This window comes from Paramisgurnus dabryanus, chromosome 3, assembly GCF_030506205.2.
Source record: "Paramisgurnus dabryanus chromosome 3, PD_genome_1.1, whole genome shotgun sequence".
Classification (NCBI taxonomy): Eukaryota; Metazoa; Chordata; class Actinopteri; order Cypriniformes; family Cobitidae; genus Paramisgurnus; species Paramisgurnus dabryanus.
In genome coordinates, this window is record NC_133339.1 from 9292601 (window position 1) to 9315959 (window position 23359).

Genomic DNA, 23359 nt, shown 5'->3' on the forward strand with positions numbered 1-23359 from the left:
ACACCAACAACTTAAATTACAAAGCAATTTCATCCTTAGTAAACAAACAAAAGTTTAGAACAAACTGATGATTAAAATAACCTTTGTGACAGTTACATTAATGTGTGAAATGTAGTTTGCCCAAATTACCAGCTATACACAAATACAGAAGTTTTCATTGAAATTAATATGTTAGCATGAATTGAAATTTAAATGAATTACCATGTACATACAAGTTTAAACAAAACTGAACTTAAAAGTTAGTTAATTAGAAACTTCATGTGTATTTGAAACCAACTCAACAGCCAGCCAGCAAAGATACAAGTTTCAGTTAAAGTATTAGCATGAATCTAACTTAGGTAATTTCAAATAAAATGAAAAAATAAAATAATACAATTAATAAAAATGAAACAAACAATCAAGCACTAATAATAATCTATGTGTATGAGAAAGTGTTCCTATTCAGGATTGTCCTCAACAAGAAGTACCGCTTTCCAGCCTCTCTTTTCTTCTCAGCTCCTCTTTCCATATGTAAACATTACAGCAGCCCACTGTTATATAAAAGAAAACCAACCAAGCAAATCAATAATTGTTATGAAGCAAAAGCCATAAAATAAAGTAATTAAAAGCATAAAAATATACTTCAAAACAGACAGTTAGATAGAGAATTAGAAGATGAACCTTTTAGGATGAACTGCTTCTGTTTTCTTCCTCAAGTTGCTTTGGATGAAAATGTCTGCGCTGAATGTCTAAATAAAATGAAACATAGCTTAGACCTTAAAGACATACTTAACATTTATATACAAAGCAAATGAGCAAATGAGATATGTTCTAAGCATGTACTTAAAATATATTATATTAGGAATATCCCCATTATTATTTACCAAGAAAATTAAGTCAAATCAATATAAATGAAAGAGGAGTGAGTAAACAACAATTTATGAGAAGAACCATATACTGCACGACTTCTAAGGTCTTCACAATTGCTGTCATACTTTATCCACCTATGAGAAATTCAGCTTTGCAGATATAATTCTAAAGATTTGTCAAGTATTGATTTTGGAAGCAAACAAATTAACATTAAATTAAATGGTGGCCCTGATGTACTGTCACTAACCTGAATGTCACCTCCTCCTGTCCTGTCAGCATCATTGTCTCACCTCTTTACCTGAAGCAAACACAGCAGATGATTAACAGAAAATTATTTCACAGTATTCCATATATTCAAAATATTTGTATTTTTACCATTTTCCTTTGTATTCAACAATGCAATTCGGGTAACTAAAGTAATGTTAAGCTATGGTCAGTTCTTACTCACCTAATGAATGAAACCACTGTCCAGCCCTCTGTATTTATCAGCTTTCACTGAAATCACAATGTGACTATTTAGCCTTATAGAGCAATCTTTTGATATATAAACACAAAGATGCAAACATGAGCCTCAATATTTAATTTACCTTAATGTGTCTATTGGAATATACACCCCATCATCCTTCTTATGTCCCACTCCAGAGTCTTCAGGTCTTGAACACAGACCTGATACACTTTCACAAAAAAATAAAATTAAACATTACAGAAATACATTTTCAAATAAATATAATTTTTTAAATAGATGTTCTAACATCAGGAAGACCAGATAACCAAGTTCGATTACTTCATTATAATATGATCACAGTAATTCTTAACCTCATAGAAAACAGCTAATTTAAAGCAACACTATGCAGTTTCCATGTAAAAATGACTTACAGCTCCCCCATGTGGTTGAAAAGCGCAACAGTGCCTGCTATCAGACACTCTTCTGCAGGCAGGGGGAGGGGCGGGGCTGGGTGCTCTACCCTCCACCTCCACTTTCAGAGTGTGCTTGTAGCAGCTAGGAGACTGCTCAGGTTGCAGCAACAGTACAATTTGTCCAGTTAAAAGTTGTTCTATCACTGAAATAATTTTAGAGACATTATTTAAAGGTAAAAAAACTACATAGTGTTGCTTTAATATCAATTTATGTCACACGGACAATATAACGGATTACATTACACATGAATCACGTGAACGTTTGCATCCCTTTATACGTTTGTTAGACATTTAGGGGCGGTTTCCCGGACCAGGATTAGCTTAATCCAGGACTAGGCCTTAGTTTAATTAGGAAACATAACTAATTTTAACAAACATGCCTTACTTAAAACATTACCTGTGTGCATTTTGAGGTAAAACAAAGGGCACTGATGTATTTTAAGATATGTCAGTGCAAGAAGTTGTTTTCAGTTTGGAGAGCTCTTAAAAGTGTTTAAGTCTAGGACTAGTCTAATCACTGTCCGGGAAACCGCCCCATAAACAAAACATTTTTATGATTGAAAAAGTTTAAATATTTAAGTTCAGGTACTTACTAGTTATCTTTCATCCTTCTGCCTTTGAAATCTGTGTCCGGTATGATTGATTGACGTGGCGTAACTGTTACTCCTGTCCTGACGGTAACCCCGCCTATTGGTTAATTTGATTGGCCGCCGCTCGGCTTGCGTTAACAGGAAAGCTTGTCTGCTGTTATGTGATTGGCCAGTGGCACTCGCATTTTTTTATTTGATTGGCCATCTCAATCATTTCTGACAAGGTGTTCGAAGAAATGCTGCGTTGCAGGAACTGACAAACGGATGACGTTAAAATACCACGAGAGCGATTTGAAATCAGAATCCTGCCCATGATCATTCCAGTCGTTCTCGCAGTACTTTGATGTCATCCGCGTGTAGGTTCTTGTTGCACTGCATAAATAAACTGCGCATCCTAAACGTAACGCGAAGGTTAACTGGCACAAAGATTTTATCTTTTTTAACACTTCGGCAGGCAAAAGCACAGTGAAACATATCGTGTATTTCTACAGTATCTAACTTCTGATTGTACACAATGATAGTTTTACTTAGTCATTGAAGTCAGAAATCTTCAGCAGGAATAAACTCCTGCTACAATGAAAATCGCGCAAAAGCAAGTTTAAATCGAATCAATCCACTGTGCTTCTCAAAGCAACGTTATAGAAACTTTTAAATTCAGAAAAAAATCTTCTGGAAGTTCAGGGTCATTTGAACAAAATAATCTTGACACATGATCTGAAGGCATGTTTATGTGATTAAAATGTAGACAAACATAATTTTTTTCCAATATTAACTTCTTTTAATAGAAAACTAACATTTTATTTAATAAAGGTTAAATTAACATTAAGATTAAGATAGCCTGAAAATCCTTCAATTCGTATAATTATTTATTATAAAACACAGTATTTCAAATGTGGCTTACAATCACTAGACTGATCTAGGCCACAATCATTACACTGATCTGGGCCACATACCTCCCACCCACAACTGGCCCAAATGTTATCTGCCATCATGGATCCAGTGCCATCATTGCCACACCTGGCCCATACTTGGCTGACATGTTGCATGCCGTTGCCGGCAGCATGCCAGCAGTGCCATCATGAGGCCACAGAGTCCGTCTGCTATCTGGGATGATGTATTGTTTGTTGTGTAAATTAAAAAGTAAACAACAAGAATTAGGCTGCAGTCTATGGAGCACTACAAGAGTCATGCAAAATGTAATAAAGAACTTCAATATTTAATAACTATATAAAAATACCAATTAATATATATTTTTAAAAATTCATTAATTAATCTATAAATAAATAGACAAAGTTACAAAAAAAAATCGTTATGTAACATTTTATTAGGCAATAAGAAGTGAGATTATAAAATAATGTAGAAATGAAATATTAATCCATTAATAAATAGTTCAAATTAATATAACAATTTACAAAAACAACATAAAACACTCAATAAGTTAATCATTTTAAATTGCATTTACAAATTCTTAATTAAATAATGGAATTTCAAAATGTATTTCAAAAAGCGATTTAAAAAGAGAAAAAAATTACTGGATTTATAAATTGAACTACAAATACAGGTTTAAATCAGGCCCGGTACTAGGCTTGCTGGACTGGGGGGGCAGTCAGGATTTTTGGGTGGGCAGCCATTTCTCGACTAAAATGATTCATACACTAAAATTATGGATGTTTCAATCCAATATTACTTTGCATGTCTTATAATAAAAGGCAATTTATATGTCATTTTGCACGTTCAAATTTTAAAAGTAGATGCAATTAGATTAATGATTTATAATGTTATAATGATTACACTAGTTTGACACATTTAGTCACAATTAATGAAATCAGGCAAGCAGGTGATATAAATATAAAGCTGTACATATAGCTATATTTTATTAATGTTTACACTGCATTTAATCTAATATTTTAATTATAGATAAATTAAAGCCATTCTTATACCTACCCTACCCAACATATGCCTTCTAAATAAACACTTGTTAGGAACTTTATTTCCACTTCTCAAACATTTTCTTCATTTAAAATAATGTATTTTCAATGTGATAAGCTGTATTGTCATTAATTCCTGACCCTATCATACATGCTGCTGCAGCAACCTCAAATATCACAACAAAGCACAACGCTTTAAATAATATATTTTGAAACATCATGTAAGCAATTTGACATGCATGACAAATGTGTCAAAGGTTATCCTGTTTGCCTATAACAGCACCAGACAAAAGCACAAGCCCTAAAATACTGTAAGTGTGATTTGCGACGAGACCAAAGATAAATCACACTGCTTTGTTCATATCACAGCAAATTAGATATTATAATACAACGCATTGCAACATTATAAAATACAACGTTTTACCTTACGATGACCTTGCGGAGTGAAAGCTCCTCCTGAACTTAAAAGTCTGTAGATTTTTGCGTGTGAAGTTTTTCTCAAACGCGAGCTGAATGAGCTGATGATGAATGACGAAGACAAAACCGCTAAAATTTGATTTTAAAACTGCACGCGATGCTCAGCTGTTACAATACTGTATATTTATTGTATAACCATCTTATATCATTTATATCTACTATATAGTATGCCACAACCAAACTGCATATTCTAATTTTAATAAACAGAACTACGTCTAAAACAAACACATTAAATGCTGCTGGAGACTTGCCATTGGCTGTTGTATTTGCATGAATAAATAATGAGGTGAGTCTAAGAAAGGATAAGGGGCTATTTTGGGCATGTTTTACTATAAAAAAAAAGTTTTAATTTAATATGTGTTGGGTTATTACGTTTATGTAATACTAAATTGCATTGTTTTTGATATATATTTTAAAGATGCGTTTTTTTTTAGTTACCGTCATAGAGAACAGTAGTACTTTTCCTGTGACTTAAATACTGCTGAAAAGACACCAAAGCTTGAATCAGCAAATCAGACTATAGTGGGTGGGAGCTGTAAACGCTAGCGCTTACCTAAAGAAGACGTTTTTTGTTTAAAGAGACTCCGTTATTTTAAGGTTGGCTGGACATTTTTGGGGGGGCAGAAGGAAAATCTGGGGGGGCAATGCCCCCCCAGCCCCCCTGTAGACCCGGCCCTGGTTTAAATTAGGCATTTAAAAGGGCATTTCCGTTTAACATTTCTGTTTTCATTTTCCCGATGGTTCTCCTTATTCTTTTCGCTATTCGATTTGCTTTTTCGTTTTAGCCTCTCTATTTAGCTTTTCCGTGACTCTTTGGGTCCTCATCCGAGATCTATAAATCTGTGCATGACGTAGGGGGAGACCGGGTATAGTTGTAACACGGGGAGAGTTGTAACACTACCAATTCCAGTAATCAGGGATAAGATAGGAGTCATGTGACAGTTTCAGTTTTCTCAGACTTCCTTTATGATCCTACATGGAGGTGTTCTGTATTGCCATCTCTCCTAAAGCTACAGCAGAAAATCTAATTTTGAGTTAAGAAAGTAAAAAAAACTAACAAGATAATATTTTTTTAGCACTTCCACTGTTGTACATAATGTTGTATGCGTTGTATCAAGTCAAACTTCAGTTTCTCTAGTAAAGAATGGTGTATCAACCTTCTGCTAATTTCAAAGCACCATGCTAATACAGCTAGCTAAACAATGGGTGACAGTGATGGGGTAGGTTGTAACACGTGTTTGGAAACCATACCCTTACATACAAATAAGAAAATTTTTGTGATTTTCACACCATGTGAAAAGCCAAAACAAGAAGGTAAAAATAAACTGCCGGGAAAAGAGTGAAGGCTGATAACTCCTCTTCAGATGAGGAAGATTTCTGGGTCGTCTGCATGGAACTATTTAGAAATTCAAGACAATTCATGCACAAACACATACAATATAGACATACACTCCCCATATTCACACATATTTTATTGTTGCAGCTATTCATTTAAAATAAAACTGTTGTTGTGGCATAACACTTGAAGTACCCTCAGTTTTTGGGCATTTTGTCTACCTGTTACAACTTACCCCAGTATGTGTTACAATCTACCCCAGTAGTGGGGTAGGTTGTAACAAAGGACCATCTTGTATTTGTCGTCATCTCAAAAAGTCTGTGACATAGTTGTAGAAATTTAAACTGTTTCTATTTGTAGTAGACAAATGTGGGTACATTGTCTAAAAGTTTCAGACATGTAGCTAAAATAAAAAGGTAGTTTTAGGTGCTGGAGAAAAAAGTGTTACAATCATACCCGGTCTCCCCAATTAGAGCCTATCAGCGAGCTTGTTACATCCACCTGGCCTTAGCTAATTTGCATTTCTCATTTGACCATTTGCAATTTAAAATGATTAACTTATTGAGTGTTTTATGTTGTTTTTGTAAATTGTTATATTAATTTGTTATATTAATTAATTTTATTATAACTATTTATTAATGGATTAATATTTCATTTCTACATTATTTTTATAATCTCACTTTTATTGCCTAATAAAATGTTACATAATGACTTTTTTGTAACTTTGTCTATTTTTTATAGATTAATTCATGACTTTTTAAACAAATCTATTAATTTGCTATTTTTATTGCCCAGGTAGTTATTAAATATTGAAGTTCTTTATTACATTTTGCATGACTCTTGTAGTCCTCCATAGCAGTCGCTATGCCGCCCATGATATTTGATCAGTAAGAGGTTTTAACTACATGTTAACATGAACCTAATAATGAACTTATACAGCATTTATTAATATTAATTTCGAACCTTCATGTAAAGCATTACCATGAAATCAAAGATACAATTTAGAGATAGACATGGTCTTAGATTTCATTTCACTTGATGAATTTCTCCAAACTAATAACACGAGGATGTACATTGGATGAAAACAAATTAAACGTAATTTTCAGAAAGCAGCGGAAGTCGAGTTTTACCAATTAGTTAAGCATAACTCGAATGCTGTCGCAACCTTTACAGTAGCACCAGGATAAATGTATATTTTCCGTATTAGCTTACCTGCTGCTCGTGTAGCTACAGTATTTCTGAACACTTGCGGCTTACTGCTGCGTATACGTGCTGCTAAGGAAACTCTGCCTACCGCTCCACCTCTGCCAAAGGAAAAAAATATTTATATATATTTTTGTTGTATTATTATTGTTAGTGGCAGTTGTATATAAACGCATATTGGTATTTATTATAATATTTATAATATATTATAATTATTATTTACTATTACTGGAGAGGAACACATTGCATTTTGAGACAAAAGGGGGGGCACGCCACTGGTACATGTATATTGTGATCAACAGTGTTTAAAGCATCGCTGATGTTTGCCAACAATCATGATAGTTATCTTTGAGTTAGTTTAGTGATAGTGAGTATCCAAAAAACAGTATTAATCAAATCATAGCTGTATACATTATTCATTTAAATTCATTCGATTCCCTTTATTCATTTTCTTTATCCACAAAATCAGTTTAATTTATTCATGTATTCATTATTCAGAGAATAATCACTCATTTTATTCGGAAGATTTAAAGTGCCAACATTGTTCAGACATTGTTTTAAAAACCACCAACCTCTATTTATAAAGTGATTGTTGTTTCCCTGATTTCCTGATGCTTACCTGATAGGGAAAAGTCATTAATCAAATTCATATTTTATTAAGTCGTTTTGTATTACATTTATTAGGAAATAATAAAATTTTAGGGTCTAATCAGACAATTTATTTTAACAGTTTGATTCCTCTAACAGATGATTTAATAATATTCATGTCTGTAATACTGCAAAAACATCAATTTGGGGAATTAGTTGAATCCTGTTTTTAAGAATTTTATGATGATGATGTTATTCCTTTCTTTAAATCTTTAAGTCTTCCATGAATAACTTCAATGACATTACTTGAAAACTGATTTAAACTCTCAATGCTTTTATTGATTGTTTTGTTTTCAAATAGTGTTGGCTAGAATCTCTGGGAAATTAAGTCAAAGGATAAGTAAAATATTTAATCTTCTGTCTGCTATAATCCGTGATGTTCTGCCTTCATTACAATTTATCCTCCTGTTCTACTTGTTTGGATCAGCCGGAGGAGGTGAGTTCAATTTTATAAACTATATGGATTCATTAATTTTGTGTAATGAAATGATTGCAGCATTTATGTTTAAAACCAAATCAAATAAAAACAGAAATATTGTAATATGGATACAGCAGTATACAATTTATGTTAATTGGCTTTGGTGAAACTCCTCAGGTATAACTTGACATAAATATAATGTTTATGCAGCAATAATGACACATTGTGCATTGAGACTGATGTATTGTCTTATCTGTGACTCTCAGTTCATCTATTTTTCTTAGTAAACTCATCTGTTCTTAGGTTTCTTCATTGTTGCTGTTTTACCTGTGATAACAACAACAACCAATTACAATTGGAATGTTACATGTGGGCAAAAGATGGGATGTAAGTGTTTGAATTGCCATCTGATCTCTGTTACAAATGCTGGAATAAATCACGACATAATGTAACCTTTAATATTTATGCTTTGTTCATTATCAGTCATCATCACTTTCTTATCTTAGTGGTTTTTAATGTTCTGTTGAATTAGAGTTGAAATATTTCCAGTTCTTCAGTAATTTCAGTATGATCATTTGTGTTCAGTTGTTGTGGATATTTATGACATGTTGCACTTACACTTTATGTACCTGGGGCCTGTTTCTTACTCTGAGATAGGAAACTCTGAGTTTTCGGTTACAGAACAGCGGATCTGAGTTAGTTCAATCGACTCAGAGGTTGACTCTGAGTTAAGCGCGTGCACAGCCACAATGAAAAGCCATCATCAATGGAGCTCAGATATTACGATTTATCATGGCAACAGCACGTGACAAAGAGGTCTTAATCATTTTTACTACTAAAATTGAAGGTGTTACTGCAAGTGTAATGCAACTACGAGCATATATTTTAAAGAAAAGAGTTGTTTTTGTAAATTGCTACTCTAGTAAATGCGTACATTTAATTTTTCACAGTTAAAATATCCGAAGTAAATAAACTGAGGACTGTACGTTATTATATTCATTTACATGCAGATGCAATCCCATGGACAAAAAGATGACAGCAGCTCAGCTAAAAATGAAATTAAACATAATACTTTGTCATACAAGGCTACGAACTTTACAAATGTTTGTCATGAATAAAACAAAAATTGGCCTAGGCGGGATTCGAACTCCGATCGCCGACAGTACGCCTGCCCTAACTAGTGCATACAGCACTACCCACTAGACCAGCGGTAATGACGAGTGGATACATAAGAAGTGTCAATGCAACTGTATAGATGTAAGAGCACCACAAAGACTGATATTAGTCATATAAGAATATTTATATATCTAAAATGACTGAAAAAAATAATAATTTCGCTCACATAAATGTAAGTGGATATGACAAAAAACCACTCGGGGTCTCAAAATCCTCTCGCGACATAAATCTAACTTCCTACAAATGAATGCAACATCATCATCTACAGGATTCTCTATAAAAGTAAGTTACATGACATTTTAGTCACTAAGACGATCTATGCACCTAAGTATATCATATTAGCTTTACAAGTCATTTCAATTTACTGTTTTAATTTTTTAGTTGAAAGTTTAGTGTAATATATAAATATATAAAGTAGTAAGTTAAAATGGTTTGCACTGGCTATTTATTTATAACTTAAAAACTAAAAATATTTTACAGTGTACATGATAAAAATGTGCACAATGAATGAATGTACTAAAGCAACTAACAAGACTAAACACCGCTACTAAAAAGGGGAGGAGACCACAAGAAATTCAGAGTTTACAGGATAAAACCTGCTCCCGACCAGGTTACGTTAAGAGAGTAAGTTACTCCGGAAACAGACTCTGAGTATAAGTTACCTCTCCTTCTGAAACAGGCTTGACTTACCCCGCTGTCTCAGGTTTAACCTACCTCCCTTTTTGAAACGGAAAACTCAGAGTTTCCCTTATTTCAGGGTTAACAAACTCAGAGTTTGCACTTAACCACCTTTCTGAAACGGGCCCCTGGTCTTACATGATCCTGCTTTGAAAGAGACAGACAATCTGTCTGGCATGGGACTCAGGTGCTTTAGGTTTACTATACAGCTTTTACATGCTAGCTGGTCTCTGTTACATTTACGTTAATTTTCTTATAATAAGTTTGTTAACATTAGTTAATGCATTAGCTAACAAACTTAAAACGAGAAATAAATGAATATAAATAATATAAACATATTTTTACAGCATTTATTAATCTTTGTTAATATAAGTTAATGCTAATACAATTGTTTATGTTAGTTCATTGTGCATTAACTAATGTTAGTTACAACTTTTGATGAAAATGTATTAGTAAGTGTTTAAATTAAGACTAATAGGTGGTGTATACTTCATTGCTAGTTAATGTAGTTAACTTATGTTATCAAATGGACCACTATTGTAAATTGTTTGCCATGTTTCTTTGGTGAATGTTGATCTTGATTTTAAAGAGAGTTTGATTTTAGAGAGTTTGCCTTTGAAAGACAAACTTTTTTTCTTCAGGTTCACCTTTGGTCAGGAGATCAGTATGGTCTACAATGATGTTATTGCTGACTGCAGTAATGATGTATTTCTACATCATGGCACTGGAAAGGGAAAAAGGTATAAAAAATATTTTGGAAATTTTTAAAACAAACACTAAATATAAGTATGTAAACTCAGCAAAAAGAAATGTCACTTCTAGCACAAACACACATGCTGGATCCCAAACCGCCTACTTCCATACTATATAGTTCGTAAAAAGCGCTACTTTACGTACTATATAGTATGGAAGTAGGCGGTTTGGGATCCAGCAACAGTGTACAGTGCTATCTTTCGGCTTTCAAAGATAAAACTAAACCGGCTGCACTCCGCATCTTCAAAAGATGACGATCTGCGGAACTGGATTGCACTCATCCCTAATTCACAAAACCGGTAAAAATGTTCCTTACAAGCATATTTCTCATGTGTGTTTGTAGGCCACCTCAAACCAGCAACATGCACCCAGACTTCAGCTCTGGTCACGTCGTAGGGAAGCGAAAACTTTGTGTTGTTGCACTGAACAATGCACACACACACAAGCCATGACTCTAAACAACAACGAGTGAAGACGCGACCCTGATAGCACACATACATCTCGAAGACGTCTATTTGATGTCTGCGTTTACATCTGCAAGACGTATTATTTAGATTGTTTGCTCATCTGCAATACGTCTCTGAGACGTTATAAAAGATGTCATATAGACATATTGAAGACGTCTGCAAGACATTTTTGATTTAAAATGTATGTAAAGCAGCTCATTCTAAGACCTTTATAAGATGTTTTTACACACCAGATGTATTCCAGATCTCCAGATCTTTACCAGACATCTTGCAGACGTACCTGTGCTATCTGGGGAGTGATACTTCGCATGCATAAATGCTGTGATAGCTCATGCAAATCACGGTGCAGTGAGAGTAGGCCGGTCGTGATAATGACTATAGCGACCTATCGAGCAATAGGTGAACATGACATCGATAGTTTTTTTAGAGGCGACATATTACCATAGTGTTTACATGTGTGTTTGTTGGCACAAAAAAATGAATATCATTAGCATTTTAGCCAATCGCAATTGCCTCTGTTATTTCTGTCTGTCTCGGAAGAGTGGCACACGCAGCTCAGGGTCCACATGTGCGCGTACACACATTCACACACACACACAGAGGGAGAGAGAGAGAGAGAGAGAGAGAGAGAGAGAGAGTGGACAGTGACAGGCCAAGAGAAAGCTACTCAATCTGAAATTTCGTGTTTTTATGGTGAATACATACAGTTTACACATCCGACAGGAATTGGATTTTAAGCTAAGTTACAACCTGCATCTCCGATGTGAGGAGAGGAAATTAACATAAACAAGCCAGCATCTCTAAAAGAGGCAATGAAAAGAGCTATAAAGAGCTAAAAAAGTAATTTGAAACATAACCATAACATCTAGTGTTTAGATCTGAGATGTAGCTATTATAAACTTGACTGCGTGTAATGGCGCATACTCACAGATGCAATCAGAGTAAACACTCGTCTAAAGCAGTGTTTCTCAAACTTTTCCAGCCCAAGGACCACTTTATCTTCAATTTTTTTTCTGAGGACCACCTAACAGAATCCCACTCTAACACGCCCCCCAAAAAACAACAAAATAGGAAGGATAAGCTACATTTAAGTTTAATATGCAACTGTTTCAAATTAAAAACTAATTTTTTAAACACAAATGCAATGCTATGTTCAGAAAGTATTATATGAATTTTATTTCATTTGAAAAAGTAAATGTGAAATGAGTTACAGCTTAATATGAACAACAAACTGCACATATGATAAAAAAGACTGCAATTAAACATAGTATAACAGCTTAGGTCCCACTTAATGTCATTTCAAAGAGCCATTAGTTTAAAACTGAGGTGGTGGGTATATGAAGTCTATGGTTGTAACTATGGTAACAATAAAATGCTGAAAAAATGTTCCCCTTAATGTCCAAAATCACTGAAATTACAGGGATTTTACACATGAAACAAAAACTAGTACATTACAAAACGAATAGATCTGTGGATTTTAGCTGCTTTCAGTTGATGCTTGATCTTTTATTTTGACCCTCTTTGGTTCAGCCACCGATCCATTTTTACGTTATTAAAACAGAAGGGCAAGAACTGATATCACAGTTTTGCAAGTGAATTAAAAATCTACTTAAATAAGTGACAATTGTATAAACACTTGCCTAGTTTAGGTCATCTTTTGGCGGACCACTGGGGGGTTTGGCGGACCACACTTTCTAAAGCAATTAAACATGTGAAGCTGGGATTGATACTGAACAATCACTATTAGCTGTTTCAAATTTAAATGCATATTTTATCTAATTTATTTTTGTTTTAAATATTAAAATATAATTTTTCTTACATTCTAATTTTATATTAATATTTAATATTTTTATCTTAATATTCTTAAAAATCTAAATTGTGTTCTTAGAAAAGATTATTGGATTATTATGCTATTTTATTGTCATATTTAATCAGTGACATAAAATGGTCTTAAAAAGACAATACCATCGACTATCGACATAATTTCTGGGGCAATTAACTGACCAAGTAGCTATTGTGACAGGCCTAGGTGAGAGGAGTACTTTTTTCATGAATAATTCTTAAAAAAACAATGCTGCACAAGCGTGCTGCAGCCGAATGAACACTCGAATCACTCCACAGTCACTGGTCAAATTTGAACTTTTTAACACAATCTATTAACAATAAATCCATACTGATTGAAGAACATATCAGGGAAAAGGACTTGACTTCATGTGTCTGACAGAAACCTGGCACTAACCAGAGGTTTACTCTGCTTTAAATGAAGCCTGTCCTCCCGGCTACAGTTACCTGGAGGCAGCTCGCAGCACTGGCCGTGGTGGTGGCTTGGCTGTCATTCACTTACAGGACCTGGAGTTGTCCCCTATCTCGTTGCCTCCTACATCTTCTTGCGAATTTCTTGCTTTTAAATGTAAGCCCCCCTTTCCCATGACTGTTCTCCTTATCTATCGACCTACAAAACTAAATTCTGCTTTCATACCAGAAATGTCTGATCTTCTCACAACACTCTGCACTACATCTGCAAATACCATAATCCTGGGAGATATAAACATTTATGTCGACACCCCCTCATGTCGTCGAGCTGCTGATTTTCTTCAGCTACTAGACTCCATCAACCTACAACAACATGTTGATGTCCCCACACATTGCAGGGGACACATACTTGATCTGGTTATCTCAAACTCCGCCCCCATCAGCAATATACAGGTTTACAATCTTGGTGTTTCAGATCACAAGGTCGTGTAAATGGAGCTGCCTTTCCCCCCACCCACACCAAACCAAAGCGGCAGATCCATTTCAGAAAATTGAAAATCATTAAAGGAATAGTCTACTCATTTTCAATATTAAAATATGTTATTACCTTAACTAAGAAGTGTTGAATCATCCCTCTATCATCTTAGTGCGTGCACGTAAGCGCTGGAGCGCACTGCGACACTTCGATAGCATTTAGCTTAGCCCCATTCATTCAATGGTACCATTTAGATATAAAGTTAGAAGTGACCAAACACATGAACGTTTTTCCTATTTAAGACGAGTAGTTATACGAGCAAGTTTGGTGGTACAAAATAAAACGTAGCGCTTTTTTAAGCGGATTTAAAAGAGGAACTATATTTTATGGCGTAATAGCACTTTTGGGAGTACTTTGACTCGCCTGAAAAGTCTGTTCCCCTTCTCACTCTCATAATGGGAGAGGGAGGGTGTTACTGTGCCGAGTCAAAGTACTCCCAAAAGTGCTATTACGCCATAAAATGTAGCTCCTCTTTTAAATCCGCTTAGAAAAGCGCTATGTTTTATTTTGTACCACCAAACTTGCTCGTATAACTACTCGTCTTAAATAGGAAAAACGTTGATGTGTTTGGTCAATTCTAACTTTATCTCTAAATGGTACCATTGAATGAATGGGGCTAAGCTAAATGCTATCGAAGCATGGCAGCGCGCTCCAGCGCTTACGTGCACGCACACAGATGATAGAGGGATGTATCAACAATTCTTAGTTAAGGTAATAACATATTTTAATATTGAAAATGAGTAGACTATTCCTTTAATGCAGATACCCTGGCCCTAGACCTTCAACGTCTCTCTTCTGGCTCTACTGACTTTCTCACCATTACTGACTTCGTGGACTTCTACAATCAGTCCCTGAGCAATCTCCTGGACCTCCACGCCCCCTCAACATCCAGGTCAGTCTCATTCTCTTGCACCGCACCCTGGTACACCTGCGAACTGCGAAAAATGAAGGCGGCTGGGCGTGTCCTTGAGCGGCGGCTCAACCCCCCTAGAAATTTTACGTTCCCATAACGTTCTCAGAACGACCCTGCTGGTGTTAAGGACGTTGCCCAGTAAAGTTCCCAGAACGTTATGAGACGGACGTGTTGTGGAGTTCCCTAAAGGGTTGGAGGACGTTATTTGGCAGACCTCACAGAACATTCAAGATGTCCTGGGAATGTTAAGAGAACCATATTTTAGGTAGAAATTTCACCTTCCCATAACGTTCTCTAAACGACCCCGCTGGTGTTAAGGACGTTGTCTAGTAACATTTCCTGAACGTTATGAGACGGACGTGTTGTGGAGTTATTTAAAGGGCTAAAGGACGTTATTTGGCAGACCTCCACAGAACATTCAGGACGTCCCGGGAATGTTAAGGGGACCATATTTTATGTAGACTTTACTTTCCCAGAACAATCTCAGAACGACCCTGCTAGTGTTAAGGAAGTTGCCTAGTAAAGTTCCCAAAACGTTCTGAGACGGACGTTTTGTGGAGTTCCCTAATGGGTTGGAGGATGTTATTTGGCAGACCTTCACGGAGCATTCAGGACATTCTGGAAATGTAAAGGGGACCATATTTCATGTAGACTTTACGTTCACAAAACGCTCTCAGAAACGACCCTGCTGGTATTAAGGACATTGCCTAGTAAAGTTCCCAGAACGTTTTGAGACTCACCCACAACTTATCCAGAAGCCCCAAAAATAGCCGTAACTCAACCAATATATAATTATACTGTGAAATTGATACGGTTGGTGAGGTGGAGCATAAAGGTGGAGATAGAGATGATGAATCCAAAATGATAATAATAATAATAATAATAATACATTTTATTTCTAACGCGCTTTTCTTAAACTCAAAGCGCTACAGCATATAAAAAGAACATATAATAGAACACACTAAAATAATAACCAACAATGCAAAACAGTTCTAAAAATATAGTAAATTAAATACATTCAAGTACAGGTAACAGTTCTAAAAAGGTGTGTCTTTAAACACTTCTTAAAACAATCCAATGTTGAAGAGTCTTTGATTTCCGGTGGTAGAGCATTCCATAAACGTGGTGCAGCGACTGAGAATGCTCGACCACCCATAGATTTTAATTTATATTGAGGCTGCTGTAGGATGCATGACTTGGTAAAGCACAGAGAGCGTGCTGGGATATGAGCAGTGACCAGACTGCAAAGATACGCAGGGGCCGTTTCATGAATGGCTTTATATGTTAAAACCAATGATTTGAATTCTATACGTGCTTGTATAGGCAGCCAATGTAAATAAAAGAGTACTAGAGTAATATGTTGGCGAGTAGTTGTATGTGTCAATAACCGAGCAGCTGAGTTTTGTATATATTGTAATTTTTTGATGGACCGATTAGGGAGACCAAGGTAGAGCGCATTACAATAATCGAGCCTCGACGTAATAAAGGCATGAATAAGCCTCTCTGCATCTGGCAGCGATAGAGATTGTCGCAATCTGCCGATATTTCTAAGATGGAAGAATGCCGTTTTTGAGACATTCTTAATATGGGCATCAAACATAAGTTCAGGATCGAAAATAACACCAAGATTGCGCACCTGAGAAGACGGGTTAAGAAAATCATTAGTAGTTATCAATTCAGAAATGTTAAGCTTGAGTAAGGATGTTGGTGTGCCGACAAAAAGAAGTTCAGTTTTTGCCTGGTTAAGCTTGAGAAAATTGCCATGCATCCAGGCTTTTATCTCATCCAAGCTAAGGGCTGCAAGGTTTGGATTAGGATGCATGCTGATATAAATCTGCGTATCGTCAGCATAACAATAAAACCCTAACCCAAACTTACGGATGATGTCACCCAGAGGTAGCATGTAGATATTGAATAAAATGGGACCAACCACCGACCCTTGTGGGACACCCTGCTGGACTAATGTTGGTGAAGATTTGTTTTCCCCCAACGACACAAACTGAAATCGATTTGTGAGATAAGATGTAAACCAGTCAAGCACAACACCAGAGATTCCTAACCAGATAGACAGTCTTTCAAGAAGGACAGCATGAGATATTGTGTAAAATGCGGCAGTGATGTCTAACAGTACTAAAATGCTACATACACCCATATCAGCGGAAATGAGAAGATCATTTGTGACCCGGACCAGGGCAGTTTCAGTACTATGACCTGATCTGAATCCAGACTGAAATGGTTCTAGAAGATTGTTGTTGGTCAGATATTGCTGTAGCTGGCCAGCTACAACTCGTTCCAAGACCTTAGCTAAAAAAGGTAGATGGGCAATAGGCCTATAATTAGCCAAATCCTTCATATCACAACCAGTCTTTTTAAGGACTGGTGTGATGGCAGCTAACTTAAGGGGAGAAGGAACCTGACCAGTTAATAAAGAATGGTTAAAAATACCAGTGATAGAGGGGCACAATAGTGGTAGACACTTTTTTAACATCTCTGTGGGAATGGGATCGAGAGAACATGTAGATGAGCTCATAGACATAACCAGCTTTGAAATATCATCTGTGGTAATAGTGACAAAATTAGTGAAAGTTGAAGATAAATACATACAATGAGAATCGTTACGTGAGCGAGAGTGAACAGTAGCCATGGAGCTGTAGATATCTTCCACTTTTTCAGTAAAGTATCTATGAAATTTGTTACACATCCCAACAGAGGAGCAAATGGTTTGGTTATGAGGTTTAAGAAGTTTGTTAATTGTTTTAAACAACAATCTTGGATTTCCTGCACCTTCGTTGATCATGTGTGAATAATATTCCTCTCTGGTGGATTTGAGGGCAAGATGATATTTAATTTGCTGTTCTTCAAACATTAGTTTGTGGACAGTAAGACCAGTTTTTCTATACAAGCGCTCAATCTTTCTTTGTTGGGTTTTAAGTGACCGCAGTTCATCAGAAAACCAGGGAGACGATCCAGTGAAAGGTACAACTCGTTGTTTCAATGGTGCTACAGTGTCAAAAACAGACAATAGCGCGGAGTTGTAATTATCCACAGAGTCAGTCACAGGAAGCTCAGCAATAGAGCTAAAAAGCAACTGAGGATCAATGTTCTTGATATTCCCAAATGTTATGGCACGTTCTTTGGCAGCTTTTAAAGAAGTGGAGGAGGTAAATTCACAAGTTAACAAATTATGATCACTGAAGTGTAGCTCGTCGTTTCTAAGTTGGTCTATATCTATACCAACTGTGCAGACCAGGTCCAATGTGTGTCCAGATTTATGAGTGGGAAAATCCACATGCTGATTAAAGTTAAAACAGTCCAATATATGCATGAAATTTGCTGAGAACAGTATGAGAACAGTCTGGGTTATCAACATGGATGTTTATATCCCCTAATAGCAAAATATCTGAACAATTCGAACTCAACAGCGTCAGTAATTCAGCAAGTTCAGAAAAAAAGACTGAGTTTACTTTAGGAGGACGATAAATAAGTGTGATAAACACCAGGGAATTAGCATTAACTTTCACCACCAAGCACTCAAACGAGGACATTTCAGGTGTGGTGACTAGAGCAACAGACAGTTCTGATTTGTATAAAATAGCAAGACCACCACCTTTACCATTAAGTCTAGGTTTATCAATGTATGTGTATCCAGGTGGCAAGGCCAAGTTCAAGTTATAACAGTCATTTGGATGATGCCATGTCTCACTGAGACAGAGAAAGTCGAGTTTTCCATCCAGTATTATATCATAAAGTGATGCTGTTTTCTTATTTATAGAACGCACATTTAATTGCGCCAGTCTGATTTTAGAGATAGCATTCTTGCCGCTGTTATGGATCAACTGGGGATCGTGTTATCTGGGGACATGCGCGTGCATGCACTTAAATTTACCTGACATACCAGCGACCGCGTCAGTTTCGTCAAATTCGATTTTCAAAAGCCCTTATTAAAAACGTATATCAAATTATTAATAATTGTTGTTATCAATGTTCGACCACTTTGTTTCCTCTGCTTGTGTTTCCGTTTATTTGACGCAGTTTAAATTAAGTTTTATCATATTTTCCTTGAACCAATTGCACCACGCCCACGTTAAAATGGGACAGCTGTTACCTTTTCGATGCGATGTTATCATTAAACTTGCCAGCGGATTTAAGTACATTTGTAAGTATTTTCTTTGAAACACAAATGTATCGTAGGAAAATATGCATCTGTAGTGTACCGTCCTAATGAAAACATTTTGGATATTTATTAAATAAACCAGTAGTTAAAGCAAACATGTATTGAAACATCATTTACTTTTTAAGTGCAATGTAATTGCTTTTCTAAGCATTTTCTATGGTTCATTCTTCTTTTGATAAACAAGTAATTAAATGCATTCAACACGTCTAATTGTATAAAGTTCATTTAATATAAATTTGAGTTGAAGGCAGCATAGATGCACTTGTTTTGTTTTAGTGTTTTATTATTTGAAATTACTTGCTTGAAAAGTATATTAGCCTGACTTAAATGGACTAATGTTTTAATTGTAGGACTTGGCTGAAGTTAAGAGAGGCAAATGACAGTCAAACATCAATCTGTTTTTATTTTTCAAGCAGATCAGAATTTGTGACAAATGTGGAATTATCTAAGGTAAATGACTGATCTTTGAAATTACATCCATACACGTTACATATGCTTACAAAATGATATTGTTTTGTAACTCAGTGTAAAACTGAAAGTAAACTCTTTAAAATTGTATCTTGTTTCTGTGATTGGATATGTGGAGAATACATTGTTTTCTGTAAACTTTCTCAATAAATAACTGGTTTCTATTTTTCTGTGACATACTTAGTCTTTATAGTCTTTACAATTCAAAACTCATCATGCTGTAGGATATTGAGGTGACAATGGGACTTGCAGTTTTCTCCATCAATGCTACTAAAGATGATACAGTGATGATGATTTTATTTCTTTGTTACCATCCTAAGTTTCAAAAAATATTTTCTCAGCTTCAACAGGCCTACTGCCCTTCTGTTTATGGAAGCTTTATGACAAGTGCTCAATGTAACCTCATAAGCAGAACATATCAATAATTCATCATAAATTCTGATTTAATAACAATTTTAATAATTTTTCTTACATGTATGCTTTAAAACATTCTTAAATACAGAACACATCATTATTCATTACTGTAACTTACTATTTGCAAACAAAGTTGTCTTTAACACTGGCGGCTGGTGCTATTTTTTTTTTGTTGTTGGGGTTATAAAATTATATGGTTTACATTCAGATAACTCAACATATAAAGAACACTTTTGCCAGATGTTCAGTGTCCTTAGGCAAATCAGCCTGAGGTTGATTGGCAGGCTCTACAATCCTCTCTCATACACATAATGTGGTAGTATTGTATTTGAAAATGAATTTAAAATGTTACAGGTTGTAACTGAGTGCATAGGGAACTGGTAATTTAGCAAAAAAAAAAAACAATATGAAAAATATTTTTATATTTATCGAATTGATTGTTCTTCTTTTGCAGTTGTTTCTGATTATGAAATTAGTATTTTGTATATTCCCATTTATTTACAAGTTATCACAAGGACAAATGGTTTGTGCTTTTACTAATTATAAGAATATGTTTCATAGGTGTTGTTTCATATAAGAACTTCTTTTGAATACTAATTTGTTAAATCAGTTATGATCACTTAAAAATATATAAACGCTGGGTTTTCACTTGTGAGAAAATAAAAATAAACATAAACGAATGAAGAAGGACTAGCAATTCAGCATGCCCAGAAGTGAGGTTCGAACTCTGGTGGTTTGAATTGAAGCGATGAGCACTGTCCACGAGGCTAAGGCTCCACAATGCTAACTTAGTATATTATTGCGTGACAGACTGCAGACTTTATGCGCTCACACGTCTAACCAATTTAAATTGATTAGTCTCAAAATAACATGGGCGGGGCTTAACATTAAAACTTTTTAAAACCCGCTTATGAACAGCATTTAATACATGAAAACAGACAACGAGAAAAAGACAGTCTCAAATAATAATAACAACATTTATAGGTGCTCTAATAAAGGTTTTCATAAGGGCTCCTTTGGATAATCAAAGGGACGAATCTGTCGCCGTCTAACATCTGCTGGTATATCAGGTAAATTTACGTGCGTGCACGCGCATGTCCCCAGATAACACGATCCCCAGTTGATCCATAACACCGCGCTTGTTCTCTGTAGACATACATAGATACGATAGATTGGACATACAAATGCCACGATGCTTTCGATGTCCAATTCTCCGGGAATAGGAGCATAAAACATTGATACACGCTGGCACCGGCTTGTTATCGCGCATGCGGGAGCCGCGATGAGCATATTTTGGCCGTCGCAACAGTTTAGGTGCTCTCAGGGTGTTTAAATACAATCACTAAGAGGCAATTGAAGATCCAATAATAAAAGTTCAGAGAGTGAGTACCTGTACATATTGGCGTCCCACTTTTTGAATTCTTTTACTTCAGCGAATCCGACTGTGTAGATAAGGGTAATCACAGCGAATGGAAACAGCATGTCGCGGTCCAGTCCAGTAAGATCCTTAAACACGTCACATAGCCTATAGCAGATACGGTGCAGCGGTTCACGAAAGAGAAATAGCAGCACCAGGCCAGCAGAAGATCCGCGCACTCACTCAGCCTCAATCGTTAGCAGGATGTGAATGACAAGTGCGAACAACAGGTGTACAGCAAGCCACAGCACTGCGATAGGGAAGTCCGTAAAACAATGAGAACGCCGGAAAAGTTGCAAACATCCAGCAACCTACTCTAAGAACTGAAACTAGCCTATATAAAATGATTGTAATAAAATACTATTTAAAATTAATAATTAATACTATTTAAAATGAATAAAATAAATAATAAAATGAACACACGGTAGAGAAGCAGCAGCCAACTGCGCCAGCGTCCTCTCTCACCGGAAATAAATATCCTTAATCTTTAATTAATATTAAACAAGGCACATGGCAACTAGTAAACAGCAAAACTCACAACACATCACTATAAACAAGAACTGACATAGACAAAGGGAACAGCAGGGTATTTAGACAATTGAGTCAAACGTTCTTATGTGACCAAAGCATAACCAATATGGAACGTCCCGCTACAGTCATATCAGGAACGTTATGATATGACCAAAATAGTACCATGTGGGAATGTTCTGTTAATGTCTCAGGTGTCCTATCTGTAATGTTCTAATGTGACCACAGGATAACCAATATGTAACGTCCTGCTACAGTCATATCAGGAACGTTATGATATGACCAAAGTAATACCATGTGGGAATGTTCTGTTAATGTTCCAAATGTCCTCTCTGTAACGTTCTTATGTAACCACAGGATAACCAATAAGGAACGTCTTCCTACAGTCATATCGGGAACGTTGTTATCTGACCAAAATAATACTATATGGGAATGTTCTGTTAATGTCTCAGGCGTCCCCCTAAAGTCACATAAGGAACCTTGTACTGCAAGACTTTTATAACCAACAAAGGACGTTTTAGGAATGTACATGAAAGCGTCAGCGTAAGTTCTACCAGGAAGACTCTAATACCACGTCATTCATTCATAAAATCGGCTTGCCAATCACAGCTCAATGCCGACTATTTAAACGCTGAACTAACACTCTCTCCTGCTGCCCGTAGGTGTCGTAGCTGAAGTTCGATTGCTCGATGCTTAGTGCAAACCAAACGTTTTCGAAGCGATTGTTACTCGTACGTACCACGCAGAATCGGATGTCAAACCGCTCGCCCTTCCTCTGCTTATTTGTGAATTCGGTATGTTTACTCGGCCCGCAATGTTTTCGTGCCAATTTAACCTTTTCCCAGGATCTTTCATTCACGAAATGCTACTCGGTTTCATCTGCCACTCGTTCTCACAGACTGCAACACAAGGTTACGGTAGGCGTTGTTTGACCAGCCCCTTCGAACGCAACTCATCTTTGCCAAAGTCCCTTATTTAGGGAAGCTCGCAAATTTGGCACAAAAACGCAATGAATGAGGCCGTTTCATTTCAATGAACAGATTAATACAATGCAGTCCTTTTTAACGTAAACTGTAATCGACCAAAGCAACTCACTGGACGCTTGCACAGGTGTCACTGATGATTGCCTGAGCTTCGGCCGCAACAGGTGTCACTGATCATATTGAATGCCTGAGGAGTTACGGTTCATGGTAAACACCGAAGGGTGATGTCTTCC

At 36.1% G+C, this 23359-nt stretch overlaps 1 protein-coding gene across 3 annotated transcripts in view; it reads left to right on the forward strand.

Moving 5' to 3' along the window:
- Positions 1–23359, forward strand: part of LOC135734288 (uncharacterized) — a 113073-nt gene that overhangs the window by 24172 nt on the left and 65542 nt on the right. For 2 of the 3 annotated variants that reach the window (XM_065253216.1, XM_065253217.1), the window contains exons 12-14: positions 8251–8385; positions 8671–8754; positions 10863–10961. In XM_065253216.1, coding sequence (XP_065109288.1) covers positions 8251–8385; positions 8671–8754; positions 10863–10961 — 318 coding nt within the window. Of the gene's footprint in view, positions 1–8250; positions 8386–8670; positions 8755–10862; positions 10962–19666; positions 20313–23359 lie in introns of those variants that run through there. The other variant, XM_065253218.2, reaches the window with a different exon arrangement.